Source organism: Topomyia yanbarensis, chromosome 3 (genome assembly GCF_030247195.1).
Source record: "Topomyia yanbarensis strain Yona2022 chromosome 3, ASM3024719v1, whole genome shotgun sequence".
Classification (NCBI taxonomy): domain Eukaryota; kingdom Metazoa; phylum Arthropoda; class Insecta; order Diptera; family Culicidae; genus Topomyia; species Topomyia yanbarensis.
In genome coordinates, this window is record NC_080672.1 from 395,911,541 (window position 1) to 395,928,815 (window position 17,275).

Sequence of the window (17,275 nt, forward strand, 5' to 3'; positions counted from 1 at the left end):
TATGTATAATTTACATGAATAAAGAAAAATTGATTTTCAGGAATCAATTATTATCTGTTCTTCCATTGGCCAGTACTACGCGACTTCCTCATGCTAACAATTAATTTCATCGTTAGCCATCTCCCTCACCAAGGCCAACAACGCCAACAAAACCGGTCCTTTTCAGGACCACCATCATTTTTGTAAAGAATAATTTGAAATATTCCTCGCCCAAATCACCTTTTGTCCGAAAATTCCAATGAGTATCAACATATTTGAAGAACGTGTTCCTTATGTATTCTACATCTCTCCGGTTATGTCGCAGACATTACCCACCCATCTTTTTTCCTATGCATTTTTTCTCGAAAACAGTAAAGTTCAATGTTAATTTACTGTATCAGTTTTTTGCTGAACAGTAAAATTGATTGTTACATGAAATTTTATTGTTAATCTATTGTGAGAACTCTGCTTCGAACAATATTGAAACAGTAAGAACTATAATATTTATTGTTTTATGGTTATTTGTAGGGTAAATGCTATTGTAAAACTCTACTCGAGCAAGCACTAGCAGATTTGAGTGCGTCGTATTGAAAAAACCAAACATATTTTGAATATAATTAAAATAAATAATGAAAGTATTTAAAAATACTTCTGTTATACTTAAAAAGGTACTTCATGTAATGTGATTAATGTGTGAGTACTTAAAGTATTTGAAGTACATATTGACGGTAATTAAAATATTTTGCGTATTTAAAGTACGAAGCTGCTGTACTTAAATTCTTTTTAATTAAATTAAAGTACAATGAATTTTACACGTACTTTTTAAATATTTGCGGTATTCAATGTACTTCATGGTACTTAAAGTAACTAATTAAGTACTACTTTTGGCACTGCGTCGTATTGAAGATTTAGCGCTTGCCCCTCGTTTCATGGTGCATCTTTCGTGCACCGAAATGTCTCAGACGCCATCCTTATGATGTTAAAAGCTTCTTGGCTACAACCTCATTAATAGCACAGACTAACAGACATAACACTATGAGGAAATTCCTTAAAAACATTAGCTCCACCTTTTATACACGGTTCCAACCACTCATTTGCAAAAGGGTTATCCCCCAGGCTCGCGAACAATTTTTCACTAGTGGTCTATCCCCTTACACTTGCGCATATGTCAGCAGCGCATTAATCTCAAATGCGGCCACAGTCTCAACTAAAAATATATTTAAAATGACCGTTGAAACGGACGAAGAATTGTTTTCGAGTGTTATGTCTGTAAGTTTGTGTTAATAGTTTCAGCAATTTAAATGCACACGAACTGCGTTTGAAATGAAATCCCCGAATGGTGTAAAACTTGCCAGATTACGTGTTGCTTCACCTGTGGTTGAAAAGCTAAAAGGTCCCAAGTAACCAATAAGCATTATAACGTAGCCCAATATCTGCTTTAGATCCACATATAAAGCTATCCAAAAAAGCCGTTAAGCCCTAAATACTTATATAATGCCAGAAAAGGCGAAATATAGTGCTATTACTGTGCAGAGATTGACAGCTCGTTTCTGCAGTACTAATGCTATTATATAGCAAAAGCGTACAAATGTCAAATTTGAAAGCCTTATATTGGCACTACTAATGCTATTAAAAAGCTTCAGTTGGTTGTCAGTGTCCGCCATGGTTTTAAAACCATTTCTTATGTTGCCTTTCGGTATGATGAGTAAAAAGGATAATTTTTAAAATAAATTATTCTGTTTAAAACCGTAATTGACTCTGTTCTAATGCATTGTAATGAATATCCTTAATAAGCTTTCGTTCTCACATGATATGAATGTTTACGAAAATTACATTTAGTAAGTCTCGAACTGAGGTACCTTGCCTCGTCCTTCACGGTAAGTGCGCTGCGTTTGCTTCCTGGACTGTATTGCATATGTTCGATTGAAATGAAATATGCCGAAAATAATCTTCAAGAAGAGTTGCATAACAAATAAACCCACAGCATTACAATAGCATTATATCAGCTTTTTATATATGCGCGCATTAAATGCACTTGTAAAGCTTACATCAAATACAAATATGTATAATATATTTGTATTTGCTTACATGCTTTAAAGATCCTTGAATCATGTACGCGTTATATCAGCTTTATATACGCATATAGAGCAAGCTATAATGCTATATGTCGGCTGTGCAGTTATGCATTATTGATGCTAATATAGAGCTTTATTGCGTTGTTAATGCTGTAATGGAGTTTCAATGCAATATTAGTGCAAATGTATAGCCAATATAGTGCAATAGCTTAATACTTATGGTTACTTGGGGTGTCAGCTCGCATTTTACGTTATCAATGATATTTCTCCTTTCAAAATTACCATATCATCAATTCCGCTTCAGACATGTTCCGCCTAATTTAATGGTCGGTTTCCTCCGCTCTCTATGGCGCTGCGGAGATGAAAAATTGAGACATTTTTGCATGTAAACAACAGATGCATGCAGCGACGATCCTAGCAACGGTCAACAAATATTACCTGCTACCAACTTTACAAACCCGATGCAAAGGGGATCACTTGATTGGTTTGTCAATGTTGGCAGAACTGAAGGGACCGTGATACTTCTACTGCTTCTGAAGATCTAGTACACAGTGTACCACGGAATTTTCTTCGTCAGTTGGTAGTCTCTATTAGTCTCTGATACGGCGATAGCTCAATTGGATAAAGTGTCAGTCCACTTAGCGCCAACGAAGCTTTCTTCAGAAGATGACGTGTAACAAAATAAAACTTCATCAATCGATAGAATTGTAATGTGAAGGGGTTAGAGTTCTTTTTTTACCAAATGTTTTATGCATCGCTAGATCTAAAATATGCATGTCATCATAATCTGTATGGTTCATGAATGGTGTGTTGTCAAAATGTATGTGGAAAACAGCACATTTTGTTATGGTGACTGTTCTTAACAACTCGTTGTTTGTATGGTCGAGTATGGAAAAACGACACTGGTTATGTTCGATAGTGTACCAGGAAATAGTTAATCTATTGTTGAACGAACCATATTGAAAACAGTTTTGAGACGTTTGATGCAATGGTTGGCATATGGTACACATTTATGCGGGCGACGAAACCCAACATAGTCGGTTAATTAATCTGTCGACATCGAAGCACCCGATTTCGTCGGTCGACTGGGAAATTTATAAACTAGTTACAGTCGTGATTCGCTGGTTGGACCCTTTTTAACTGGACCGCTTTTTAGTTGGACCTGCGCTGGTTGAACCATTGTCCAACTAAAAAGCATCTGAATGCCAAAATTTCATGTCAAATTTACTTTGACAATCAATCTGACAATATTTAGAGATGCGAACAGATGCATTTACACTGCCAACATCTTCTTTGGAGAGTTTTTGACATTTGTCAGTCAGTCCAACTAGCGAATCAAATTCGTTAGTTGGACAAGGCCCAACCAGCGAGTCACGACTTAAATTTAGTTGACACCAATCAAAGATTCTCTTGATTTTTAATAAAGGGAACAGTTAGATCTAACAAATTTTATTTTGTTTCAACAATGTTTCTATTTAAAATGCAAACAGAAGTGTTTGTTGAACTAAACCAAATACGTGCCTTCGAGAGAGAGTTCGAAACAGTAATTCGTCAAGTTTGAAATTCAACTAAACGTTTTGTTTTTTCAAAAAGGCCTGATTCTTCTGTGTGTGCATTTGTGCTGCTGGTAATGTTTCGTTGTGATTTCATCGAGCACTGAAACTGTCAAATCGTGAATTTCGAGCAATACAATATTAATTCTTCAAAATGGCTAAAGAGATTTTTGTAAAAAACTCGTTTCACTCCTTATTTCGTTGCAGAGTGGAATTTCAAGAAAAATACTCATTAATCCACATTTTTACCCTTTGAAGAAGCTATTCGGAATGTTTTCTTCATTGAAGTTATAGTGAATTGCGAGAAATCAGCAAAACAGAGGTTTTTTTGCAAATCTTATTAACCCTTTTCAAAGGTTAATATGGATTATTCAATTTTTTTCATGGCGCATTTCAAAACATCCTCGCCATTCTAAAAACCATTCTCCACCAATGTTAAAAATGTGAATCCATTCGGAGCTAACAAATGCCAATCTTTATCAAACCGAGTTATAAATTATAAGTTCATTTCATAATAATAAAATAACGAAGTGTCGTTCCTCTCGGGTAACACAAAAAAGTAACTCTTAAAGGTGACTGCTTCAATCCATCAATTCCATTTAAATTCTACAGGATCAATATTTTTAAGATGACCTTACACCATCAATATATTGATCAATAAATGATTTATTGTCAATATTTCTGCTCGTGTAGGGTCCGCTTAATAAAAAATTATACACGAACATTAACCCATATAGTGCAACGATTCCACATATTGTTTGTATGATACCCTGAACAATTCGTTAGGCTCTTTAATCATATACGACGTTTATTAGGGGACCCTACGTGCGAAATTGCGCATTTCTCGACAAACATATGATTACGGTTTATAAGCCACTCAGTGAGCAAATTTTCTGGCAGAGACCGCTCTGCTAGATTTCTGTAAGTCTAGGTTTGGCAGCCCTGTCAGATTTCTGTGCGTATCCTGTCGGGTTAGTTGAGCTAGGGCGAACTCGGTTTCACTCGCGTTTTCTGGCAAATTTTGACAGGAACCGAGCAAAACCCTGGCATAACTCAGACACAAACTGTGCAAAGATTCTGGCAATTCCTACCTGGTAGAATTTAGCACGAATCGAGCAAAACATCTGACAAAGATGTAACAGGAAACGTACAGAGATCTTGGCCGTACATTCCTGGCTGGATTCTGGAAAAAAGTGGGCAGCATCGGTTGGTTTAACCGCTTCTGTCAGAAACGGTTGTTGCATTTGAGCGAATTCGTTGCCAGAATTCTCGCACAAATCGCGCAAAATACTCGCAGAAACTCTGCCAGCATCAATTTCGCTTTGCTCAACTTTTGCTAACTTTCTGCTTGCCACGCTGACCGGGCAACTGTCAAAATTATCTTTGAAAGGAAATTCCGGACAAACCGTTACCAACAAAACACAGTTTACAGATGTTAATGAAAGAGAAAACGTTTCTCTTTTATTTAGTACCAACATCTGTGGTTGGTGTGCAATAGTTTGTCCGGAATTTCCCTTCAAAGAGAATTTTGGCAGTTGGCTTATAAGCCGTAATCATATGTTTGTCGAGATTTTATATATTTAAGTGAAACTGGAATGAAGCACACACGTCTGCTTTGTCTGTGCGGTCTTCCAAAAACGACAATGACATTCTTTTTTCACGTCCGTCAATTTCTAGTTCGTCTATTCTCACGACCTGCCATCGTTTGCCAATATTTTTATAACATTTTTACAAGTGCTGACGAATTCTGCTGTAATGAAAACATCAACATTCCATTTTTTACGTTTTAAAATACTAGGAATTCGCTATCATTAAATCAACATTGGCCAGCTCTGCACGAGTGCGGGATTTTCCGATTTTTGGTGAGGAATATGGCACACCTTTGAAGCTGCGATGATTCCGAACAACATTTTGGTCAACGTGGAGGAAAACATTCGCAGCAAAGTCAGCTGGCGGAATTTGGCTCCCGAATTGCGGAAGGTAAGTGAAGGAAACAATGTGTAAAGGAATGTTATGCTGAACGGATTCAATCTCGACAGGCTTTGAGCGATAATGAGAAGCGGTACGAAAAGCTTATTCTTGAGTACAGCCTCAAGAACCAGCTGCGATATCGAGGCAATTTAGGTAAGCGTGGCATAGGGAATGTTATCAAGGCAATGATTGATTATGTTTAATTGTATGTACCTGTATATGGCAAGTGTATAACACGTTTGGGCATGAAAAACTTTACTATGAGAAATTGATTGAGGAGAATATTCGGGCGCTGCATCTTTTTCCGTATCATCTGGCAGATATCGTGACCAAGGGCCTTCGGTTAACTCCTTTTAATTATTACACGGGTAAGTGTTGATAATCTTTAAAATGTTTGGTTGTTTGTTAATTGCCTTTCATTTTTAGATATGCTAGTGTTTCTGCTGAACAACGATAAGAACTACGATTCGCTACCAAATTTCACCGCAGCGGATTGCCTACGGGTGGTTGGTGTTGGTCGCAATGAGTATCTGTCTATTTCAAGCGACCTAAAGACCGGATCGCCGAAGCTCTTTTTCAAGCGTAATCCGTACTACCTGCTGCCAAAATTTCCTCGTCGGATCGTGATCGAACCGTGGTGGAAGGTCGAAGTTGGTTATGTGCTGGAAAGTGATGTACAGTCTTTGAGCGCAGAAGAACTGGCCGTGATTGATCAGTTGATTGATTATGGCGCGCAGACGGCCGGAGCGCTGCTGTATGAGGTCGTGCACAGTTTGTACCGACGAGGTTTGATTTATCTCGATGTGCCAATTAGTGGTGAGGACAAGATTAGCATCCCGCCGTTGCAGAATTTTGTGATGAACCGGGTATGTGGGGATTATTTCGAGAACTTACTGTACAACGTGTTTGTAACTGTTGATGAGCAGTCGACTATTGCGGAGGTAGGTGGTGCTTATGCGGATGCTGTCGGATATAATTATCTTTATTTTTAACAGCTTTCGCAAATTCTTCAAGTACCATTGGACACGGTAAAGCAAGCGACCTCACTCTTCTGTCGACTGAACTTCGCCCGTCGCAAACAGACCAATTTTGTGAACAACGTTGAATCGAACGAGAGCTGGAAAAATGCGAAACGTGATCTGGCACAGCAGCAGCAGCAACATGCCGGTAGTACAATTTTCAACTACCATTCGCTTTTGCTTAGCCAAGATTCGATCGACAGCGAGCAGAGTGATCGACCGGATGATTTCACCATCGGCTCGCTGGACAGTCCAAGTCCGGCAGATGACAGTCCGGTGGACCTGTCCACCTATTCGGATGTGAAAGCAGACGATGCTCGAACGGCGACGGACGCTAAACGTGTCGGATTTATTTTTGATTCGACGCTGACCGCATTTCTTATGATGGGAAACCTTTCGCCGGGGCTAAAAACACACGCCGTCACCCTGTTCGAGGTCGGTAAGCTATGCGACGAAGGGATGAACGATTTTCTTCGCGAGTTGGAGAAGGTTTCCATCCTGGATGCCGACGGAGAAGGTGAAGTTAGCCGCTACTTTCACCATGCCATAATTTTACGATCGACGATCGTTGCACTGAAAAACGTCCTCAATACAGAGTTAGATTTGTTTCGCTTGGAGAGTCTGGAAGCGCTAGATTTAAAGACTAGAACTCGTCTGCTAGAGAAGAAGTACAAATTTCTGATTGCCGCTGCACCACTGTCCGGTGTTCTGTCCACGCCATTTACCATTCCGTTCTTTGGTCAATTCTACCGAACTTCGGCCAACTCTCATATTTGGACGAAACTTTTCTACTACCACATGGGGGGCTATGGGCCGCCTAGTTTGCTGCTCACCAAGGGAGCTGTCCTCACTCATTTGCCTCGGTTGTTTCTCGGTTACGGGAAACTGCTCATCACAATCGTCCACACCGAATCGTTTGTACTGAACTCGGAGAAGTTCGCCACGCTGAACGAACACCTGAAGAATGGTTGCGTTCTGATCCAGGGCTACGGGATTAAACAGCCAGCTGAGACTCACTACGAAGTGTTCCCTTTTACTGATTCACTTGATGATGGAGGACTCAGCAGATGGAGTCAGCATTCGGCGGTGCGGCGACTTGCTAAGGTGCTAGATTTGCAGCGTAGCTTCGGTTATCTGACGTTTATTAGGACGGGTGTTCCGGATTATGGTGGGTAGCTTTAGTTTTTCGAAAATGTCCTTTTAACGTTAACTCCTTTGACAGGTTGCGAAAACTACGACGAGAATGTTTGCTTGCTCCGAGAAAAATCTAAAACTGACAAAGAGAGCAGCACCCAGACGGGATTGAGGAAAGATCAAACGAAACCGAAACCGGTAGGAATTTAAGGAATTTTGATGATTTTCCAAACACTCTCTAATCGTGCTCTCATTGTACAGGTTCGATCGGATACAATCGGTTCGATCACATCAATCGAAAGTGACGACGCTAGTTTGGTTGAGGACATCCGACGAATTCGTGATAATTCCGTTACGGAGGAGGTCTTAGTGGAAATCGAGCAACGGGGTGAGATCAGCCAGGAGTTGGTGCTAGAACTTGCAGATGCTAGTCGGAATGCGGATTCCGATACGGAAATGCAGAGACGTCCTTCGGTCAACAATATGGAGGTTTGTCGTTGCTTTGTGTCGTTTTTTTTATTGATAATAAGGCCACATTTTTGGCAGGAATGGACATTGCTAGATATTCACTTTGGGATCCCACTGTTTGATGTCGATTGCAACACTTCCATTTGCCAAAATATTATTAAAAAGCTTTGTTCGGAAGAGAAGTTAGTACCTTTTTTCACACTCTTGTTTGCATCCATTATTTATCCTTAACTTTCTTTGTCAGCATTTCAAACATACTGGAAGTGAACTCGAAAATGGAGCACAGATACCTGAAGTTCATCTCCCAATGTTTGGTAAGTTTCTATGAACTTAGTTATGGATTTTGAGTTTCAATTTCGTCCCATCAGAATCTGACACTAACTTAATAACAGGATCAAAACCTTTCTCCTTAGGGAGACATACAGCAAAGTTTTATCTGTTTCCAATAACAAAATGCTTGCTCAATTTCCATTCCCGAACAGTACTTCCAGGACGAAAGTATGGAGCTTGTGAAACCAGGCAAATTCGTTCCAAAGCCACGGATCAATTTAGCCTTTGAGAATGGAAAAATCATCAGCTGGAATGGCAAGTGAAGAACGACGCTGCACGAATGCACAGAAACACCAAAAGAATTAAACACCCAAAACACCAAATCAAAAACTATCCCCTTTCCGGAGAAGCGAGGCGGAGAGCAGTTCCAAACAACAAAAAAAACATTCAGTTCAAATTCGAAAGCATTCCAGCGTTTAGCGAGAAGAATTTAGTTTTAAAGCCTTCATCTATTAATAGCTTCGTTTAGCACGTAAAATGTTGGCCTTCGTTTGTATACGAAGCGAATAGCTGTCTCCTCCCGAAGGAGCTTGGCCGGTGGTGGGTAGCGTGTCCGTACTAAACAATACAGAGTCTAATTTTATCAATTCGTGATGCATCAGATACGAGTCAAATCTTACCCTAGTGAGTTGTATGTAAGGACGTAAATATATGTATTTCACTGCGAAAAGGGAGCGTTCTTTCAATTAGAAACCGAATGGCATAAATTTGTGATAAGTTTATTAAAATTATTTCATTGTGGTTAAAATTTTTTGGAATGGGGCAAACAATTTTTGTCTAACTAAAACGGAACAAGATTGGATAACGATGCTGTACAGTTGCAATGGCATTCTGATGAATTTGAGACCTTGGTAGATTGACTAGAGAAAATACTTTTTAAGGCAATCGGTTTTGTATAATACTTCATATATGTATAGATAATATTTCCATGATATGTGTTTTTGTTAAAATTTTGTGATGTTCAGCTAAACTTACGATTAGTTTAACGCTACTATTATTATCAACGGTTAACAGAAAGCTCGGAAAATCCTAAAGCTTTTTCCTATTCGATTCGCTAATGTACATTGTCCAGTAGGCGATTGTAAAGATGAGAAAGCTAAGCGGGAAGATGATCAGCGAGATTTGGTCCAATCGGCCTCGTTGCGAGCCGGCATACATTAGCGCCACGTCGGCCACGTTGCGGAAGCTGTGAACACTAAACGTGCGTTAGTTTTGCTGTGCTTGTTGCGGGTTATTGGTTTTATAATAGCAATCTTACCGCCTACTGGTCATAACGGAAGTAACGTGTTGTGTGTTCTGGAAATTGCCCGATAGATTACCGATCGAACTGGCCTTGGTTGGATCTCCTTCCTGTGGTTGTACCCTGTTTGTACTCGTCACCCGTAGGTTGGTGTTTTCGATGCCGTTCTCACGACGCGTGTGGGTCGAATTCATCTAGAATGGGGAAGCGTATATAATTATATCAGGTTGTCCATTCCTAAAAAAAAACTGGAAAAACTGCGATTTTCAGGGAGTTTTATTCATACTGGAAAACTATGGCATTTTCACGGAATTTACATTCAAAAAAGTTGAACCGCTGATATTATTGTTTACAACTGGAAATACCCAATATTTCTGATGTAGGCGCTACATCAGAGGTACAGAGCCTACGTACCGGCAAACCAAACCGCAATCGAGGGTGTCATTTCCGATTCGAGTTTGAATTTCTCGGATATGCTGAAACACGGGGTTTACTATTTTAAAGACCCTATGCTTCGCCCAGTGAAGATACTGGACTACAAACGATTGCATTATGCATCAGTCGCAGTTAACGGGAAGAGAACCTATGTTAACTCAGACCCTTATCGGGTGATCTGCACCGCGTCTGCTCTACCTAACAACCTCCTTTTTGAGAAGATTCGTCTTCTGAAAAATACCTCAAATTTCATGATTTTAAGTTAATCGTCTAGATCGAGAAGTTTATTACGGAAGAAAAATGTGATTTTTTTTCAATCGAAACGACCTCCCCTCGACACCAGGTTGTCGTTGTCGTTAACGTTGTCGCTTGACAAATTATAATTAAAGGCAAAGACGTTTGCTTCCACCTACGTTCCCCCTAGAGCCTCAGTTCGCCAGCGACGGCTTTCCGATATGGTGGAACTCCTCCCCGCACCGAGGCTAGTTTTAGGTTACTAACTCTCACGGTACGGCATGGGGGCTTCTTGATAATAATCTATCTACCTCACTCCACGAGCTTTGTGACAACTTCATTATGACCATTTTGAATACAAACTATACGGATTCTTGCTCCCGCTGTGCGCCCGAGCGCGTTAGAATTGTCCCTCTGCTCCACTTCGCTGCGGTTAGATTGCATGTGAGTCTCTGATCCCGAACGGTAGCTACCAGCTGCCAACCGGAAAGGGTATCCCACATTAAATTGGATCACGGAAAACGCTGTAGAAAACAACCCGTTGCGTATTAAACATATTAAATTAAATTTTGTCCGTGAGAATTTAGATAGAAGTACAGACACTTTACATAACAGACTTGCGGAGAGAAAAACAGTAAAAATAGCAACCTTGAATGTAAACTGGCATCACGGAAGCTCCCATAAGCTTTGCTGGGGTTCCTCTTCCCAGTGACAGAGATGCCAGATTTGCAGACAAGTCTGCAAATTCGCAGACTTTTAATTTAAGCTGCAGATTTTTTCGATGACGCAGATATTTGCAGATTTTTCCGTTTGGTTGCAGATATTTGCAGATTTTTTAGTTTGGTTGCAGATATTTGCAGATTTTTGAATATAAAGGCTTTTGGTTACACTAGCTTGCCTCACATTTTTGTTCTTCCCAGACTTTTAAAATTATTATTGCAGACATTTGAAAAAAGTACCTGGCATCTCTGCCCAGTGAGCAAATTTTCTGGCAGAGACCGCTCAGCTAGATTTCTGTAAGTCTTGGTTTGGCAGCCCTGTCAGATTTCTGCGCGTATCCTGTCGGGTTAGTTGAGCTAGGGCGAACTCGGTTTCGCTCGCGTTTTCTGGTAAATTTTGACAGGAACCGAGCAAAACCCTGACATAAACTGTGCAAAGATCCTGGCAATTCCTACCTGGTAGAATTTAGTACGAATCGAGCAAAACATCTGACATAGATGTGGCAGGAAGCGTGCAGAGATCTTGGCCGTACATTTCTGACTGGATCCTGGATAAAAGTGAGCAGCATCGGTTGGTTTAACCGCTTCTGTCAGAAACGCTTGTTGCATTTGAGCGAATTCGTTGCCAGAATTCTCGCACAAATCTCGCAAAATGCTCGCAGAAACTCTGCCAGCATCAATTTCGCTTTGCTCAACTTTTGCTAACTTTCTGCTTGCCACGCTGACCGGGTTGTACTTCCCCTCTGAAAACCCTCATGCTCGTTTGGCTGCACTTTTTGACAGTCCGTTTAGCTGCAATTTTTGACACTTCGCTAGTCTGTGTATAAAGTGACTGTAGATAGAAGTAGCTATTAGACAAATGTGGTTTTCGTTTGAGGCGAAACTGAGTCAGTTCCTAACCCCAACTGCTGTCAAAATGTATGAACTGACAGCAGTTGGGGTTAGAACCTGACTCAGTTTCAGGTTCAAGCGAAATCGCCAAAAGAGAATAGGAAAAGAGACGAATAGTGTGAAGCCAAAAATACCTTATTGAGCAGACCAATCGTGCAATGTAAATAAACATTACTCACGCCTCAGTTGGAGGAGATAAGTATTGTACATCTATCAAAAAAGAAATTTCAATTTTCGTCAGAATTTGGTTCAATCGTGATTGTGAGGTGCATTCTAGAGTATATGTATGTGTAAAAACACGCTTTAAAATTATTTGATGTCTTTGTTTCGAAATGCGCATCGTTTGATAAACAAATCCAACGATCGACATACGGTTTGTTTTCAAAATATAATAGAAGTCATTTAAAGTGCTGCCTGTGGAAGCGGTTGCCAAAATTCTAGTGTTGAAATCATCATAAAGGGAGTGTTGCCGTTTTGACTGATTTTCACTCTTCGTCTCTTTCCCTATTCTCTTTGCTATTAGAGTGTATTGTTTACACTGTATTCAAATTTAAAATTTTATCGCTGTCAGTTTTTCGATAATTGGAAAGTCACCCGAAAAGCAACCTGGCGAATTGATTTTACGCAAGCGCCTGGAAAATTCTCAAATCTCTCCACGGGACATCGGAAGCAAATCGGAATTGTGCAATGAACGATGAGTCGTGTGATTAAACAATACTATCAAACTCTGAGCATCGAACGGAAAGAAAAATGCGGTTAGAATGGATGTTCTATTAGCGATCAGGATCACAATTGTGTAATGAAAGCGTTTAAGGCTCAAGTTACCTCAAGGCTTGGTAGTATGCGTAAGAGAAATTGTGTTCAGCTTTGCCACCATATTATCCATTTAAACATTTTCAAAACTCTAAAAGAAGAATATCAGTCGATTTATTAGATCATCACGATTCAATTCATGCAAAATACCTGCTGGAAAAACCATCGGCTTAGCTGGATGGTACTTTTGAAAAAGTGGCTGTGATTTTTTATCACACTACCACACCGAGCTGGGGTACGCGCCACAACTGCGCAATGAAAAAACCACAGCCACTTTTTCAAAAGCACCGTTTAGCTAAGCCGATGGTTTTTCCAGCAGGTATTTTGCATGAATTGAATCGTGATGATCTAATAAATCGACTGATATTCTTCTTTTAGAGTTTTAAAAAGGTTTAAATGGATAATCCGGTGGCAAAGCTGAACACAAATTTTCCTACCCACACTACCAAGCGTTCAATTCTAACACATGCTTAAAAAAGGTAACTTGAACCTTTAGCGGAATGTCAGTGCTTCGGTTAGCGATCGTGACGATCGTCAAAATATGGTGGAAAAGACACTGGTCCGGAAGCTGTACACCCAGATGCTGACGAAGCCTGATTGTCATGGATGATGAGGCTTACGCCAATGCGGACTTCCGGCTGTTTCCGGGACTACTGTTCTTCATCGTCCAGCACAAGTTTGATGTTCCGGAGGAAGTAAGCAAGCAAAAACTTTCAAAGGTTGCCATTAAATACATGATTAGGTAAGTGATCTGCTCGTGTAGCAAACGGAGTGCGCCGTCCGTGACTACCGGGGCTGTAAATGGGGAGGTTTACCTCAAGAGTGTACTGAAGCATCTGCAAGTATCATAGAAAAGTAAGAGGTAGAGAGAGTACACTTGATCTCAAGTGTTTTTTTTTCCTATGACTTTGAATAGGAAACAATGAAATAAAAATTTTGATTCAAATTCGCCACTTCGCTGTTAATTTAAACTGTAATAGCTGTGGATAATATGTTTGAATATACATATTATGAAAATATGTCGGGATTGTGAAACCATGATTCCCTGCTTACTAAAAAATTAAATAGGGGAACTGCGTCGAAGACGGAAACTGTAAGTAAGATGGATAAATTGTGTTTCTCACAAAATGAATACTTCTGTCGAATGGTACTCTGCCCATAAACGCATAAGAGTCCCATGTGGATTTTTGTCGAAAATGAGTTATCCGTTGGATTGTATTCTGTTTCACCACTGAATCACACTGCACAAATAAGATTACCGGGTTTGTTCAGAAAATATCAAAAAAAAATACCAAAACATGGTTGTCCCATCCATTTGGCTCAATGGATGGGACAATCTTGAACAGCGTTTTTCTCGGCTTGCTGTTTTTCAACATGGGACTCTTATGCTGTTATGGGCAGTACTGATACTATATGATTTTTTAGAAGATTTCAAATGATTCCGAAAGATACTGCTATTATCTAGCACGCGAATTATCAAATATTTAAGCAAAACAATTTCTTTCTCGGGAGCACGCTAACGAGTATAATAGGGATCTTTAGGGGTGTGCAGGTTAAGGCATATTCTGATGCAGATTAGTACCGTGAGTTAATATCTCAGTTCTTTTTCAATTTTTTGGCCCGAAACTATTGAAAAAACATTTTTTTAGTTTGTTTCCTTTTAGGACAATAACACATCCAAACCCATGCGACTTGCACGACCCTATAGGTTGCCTTATCAGATCTACCATAGTTTGCAGATGAAACTTGGGATGGCAGGTTGTTAGCGGATTGACAAAGTACCAGATCATGCTGTGTGGGGTGCTGTCCCGGTTAACAATGAGGCGAACGAGATATTTGCAGATACGTCATTTAGTGGGACAACTGTCAGTTTGCTGGTTGAATTTAAGTTGGTTTTTTTTAATTTAAAAATCATAAAAGAATAATTAAGGTTTAAGAATGATATGAGTGTACTCGTAAGGACACCCGCTACCAATACATATGAAAAACTGGCACAATTTTTCCAAATTAAAGATCATTATTTTTTGACATCAGAAAATAACGATTTAAACCTGAAAGCTGTTCTTCTCGGAAAATAGTTTTAGGTCGACATGATGTACTGGCAATTTAATACTTGACTGCTGAAAAAACAGAAATTTCAATGGAGGCGTTCATGATTTAGGAACATTTTTAAAGTTGGGTATCATGTTGGATACGACGGACACAGTACGGTGGAAAAAGATGGACATATTTATTACGCGAATATAAACTAGAATTGAAACGTCAAACTGCATAACCTTGGGCTATTTTTTATTATCGCTAGATTGTTATGTACCAATAGACAACAAAATATATTGATCGAGAAGCGCCTCCTCACTCTCTCCTTGTCCTATGTTCATCGTTACCAATGCCATATATCCATATTACCCATACCAGGTGTCCGTCTTTCGCATACCGATTTTGTGCCTCTTTTTCACAACCATTTTAAACATCTTTCTGTTTTAAATTTTATTAGTATAAGCACAGATAACAGACGTTTACGCTCGATTTGAATCGTGTGTAAATAACCGCTACTGGAATTCCGAATAAATCAGACATATGAAATACGTTGGGCAAACGTTTGTAGATGGCGCAGTGATCGATACAATGTAGTTATAGTGCAGCTGTCAAACACGTGTAGCAAACAGTTGCGCGAATGGCAATAGTGAAACACGGATGTCCAACGTTTATCAATTTGAAGGTTACACAGGTTTTTGAAACAATTTTGTTCTAGCGTCTATTATCTGTGGTTACTATATTGATAGAATATACACCCTTATTCTTGTTTACGACAAATGCGAGATTCGAACGAAAGTGGTTTGTAATCTCGTTTACGACAGCAAAATCAAATGGGCTAACTATTCGCTCGAACCACCTTCGAACGACTCTCGCATTCGTCGTAAACAAGAATAAGGGTGATTATTTCAAATTACGGTTTGAGTGCAATTTGCGAGCAACGCATCAATCGAGGAGTCGAATTTGCCATTAAACTTTAACGTGTCCGTCTTGGGCAGAGTTTCCCTATATACACGAAAGTTAAGCTAATCACCTAACCTGACATCACTAAATAGACTACGTTTTTAGGTGCACGACAAACTTCAACCACACTAGAAAGTAATGACAGCCACAGTGATCAAGAATCGTCTAGCCGTGAGAGACCCATATATTGCAAATATTCGATGAAAATTTTAATCGGGATAGTTTGGTCGTTGTGGTATAGTGTACCTGGAGGGAAACCTAAGACAAGACATAACAATGGGGGAGGGGGTCGTATTTGTGTCAATTTAACGTCAGAATCTTCCAGCTGCTTATTGGTTGATTCTGACAACTTGCACCATAGGAAATGTTATACAGAAAAACTCTAGAAAGAGAACTGCAGAGACTATATTTTGTATCGATTGGATTCGGGTTTAGCTGTCAAAAACGAATTCAATCGAACATTGCCTATCCTTATAACATTGCACGTGTTGCCACAGATTGTACGTCGATTCCCGGTTTACCATTTCCCGGAAAACCATTTTCCGGAATGTCATTTCCCAGAAAACCATTTCCCGGAATGTACCATTTCCCAGAAAACCATTTCCCGGAATGTACCATCTCCCAGAATATCATTTCCCGGAATGTACTATTTCCCGGAATACCATTACCCGGAATGTACTTTTTCTCGGTAATTATTTATACTATTGAAATCTAAAGTTAACATGTAATTTGAACTTTAAGAACAAATCCAGAGCTATGTTGACTTACATATATGGTATTCTATAGCATTCAAAATCTTATCATTTTATAGAAGCAATATCATGAACAATCCACTAGAGATTTTGAGCCGAGTTTACAGCCCAACGAATCATGTGTTTTTTACCTTCCAAGATGTTTGTGGACCTGCATACACGTGGGCTGGTTACATAGAGAGAATTCTGGTTTCTAAAAACTTTAATTATCACGAGCGTTTACAATTAACCACTTTTTTCGTGAATGGTCTTCGAGATCCAGAGGAATGGGTTAAATTTATCGTCGAAATCAAAGGATTTCATTTTCGCCGTTACAGAAGAGTAATCTTGGATTTGTTCAATTATTTTAACAAGGAATCCGTGAAAAAGAAATATTTTTCCTTTTGTAGGAATCATTCCATTTACGTATATTTAGATGGAACACCGAGAGAGCTACCAACTTTTAAACTAAACTAACCTATTCTCCTCTATTCTTTATTTCACATTATTCCGCGACAAATAAAATTTGCAATCAAGATATGATAAGCTTTATAGATATTGATTGACTGTGCTGGAATAAAACATGATGACATTCTTCTGCATTCCAAGTTTTTGTTTGATTCGCTTGACACCTTATCTTTGCTCTCTAATCATATTAATAAAAAAAAACAAGCTCTCATAAACCA

At 39.4% G+C, this 17,275-nt stretch overlaps 2 protein-coding genes across 4 annotated transcripts in view; one reads left to right on the top strand and one right to left on the bottom strand.

The window, feature by feature from the left end:
- Positions 1-5,295: 5,295 nt before the first annotated feature.
- Positions 5,296-9,199, top strand: LOC131688910 (protein FAM91A1). Its single transcript, XM_058973530.1, has 10 exons — positions 5,296-5,587; positions 5,647-5,731; positions 5,806-5,946; positions 6,005-6,519; positions 6,574-7,765; positions 7,820-7,929; positions 7,993-8,220; positions 8,278-8,381; positions 8,444-8,513; positions 8,682-9,199. The coding sequence occupies exons 1-10, from the start codon at positions 5,501-5,503 to the stop codon at positions 8,790-8,792; spliced, it is 2,643 nt and encodes an 880-aa protein (XP_058829513.1). The 5' UTR covers positions 5,296-5,500; the 3' UTR covers positions 8,793-9,199.
- Positions 9,200-9,232: 33 nt separating this feature from the next.
- Positions 9,233-17,275, bottom strand: part of LOC131688911 (glycine receptor subunit alpha-2-like) — a 33,037-nt gene continuing 24,994 nt past the window's right edge. For 2 of the 3 annotated variants that reach the window (XM_058973531.1, XM_058973533.1), the window contains exons 9-10: positions 9,788-9,963; positions 9,233-9,724 (exon numbers count right to left, since the gene is read on the bottom strand). In XM_058973531.1, the coding sequence (XP_058829514.1) occupies positions 9,559-9,724; positions 9,788-9,963 (342 nt within the window). In that variant the 3' untranslated portion in view covers positions 9,233-9,558. The remainder of the gene's footprint in view (positions 9,725-9,787; positions 9,964-17,275) is intronic. The other variant, XM_058973532.1, reaches the window with a different exon arrangement.

What these genes read in the sequence shown, in the direction of transcription:
- LOC131688910 (XM_058973530.1), top strand. Translation starts at nt 5,501, where the DNA reads ATGATTCCGAACAACATTTTGGTCAACGTGGAGGAAAACATTCGCAGC. An exon ending in TGGCTCCCGAATTGCGGAAG is followed by an intron (nt 5,588 to 5,646) that starts GTAAGTGAAGGA and finishes CAATCTCGACAG; the next exon opens with GCTTTGAGCGATAATGAGAA. An exon ending in AGCAGTCGACTATTGCGGAG is followed by an intron (nt 6,520 to 6,573) that starts GTAGGTGGTGCT and finishes TATTTTTAACAG; the next exon opens with CTTTCGCAAATTCTTCAAGT.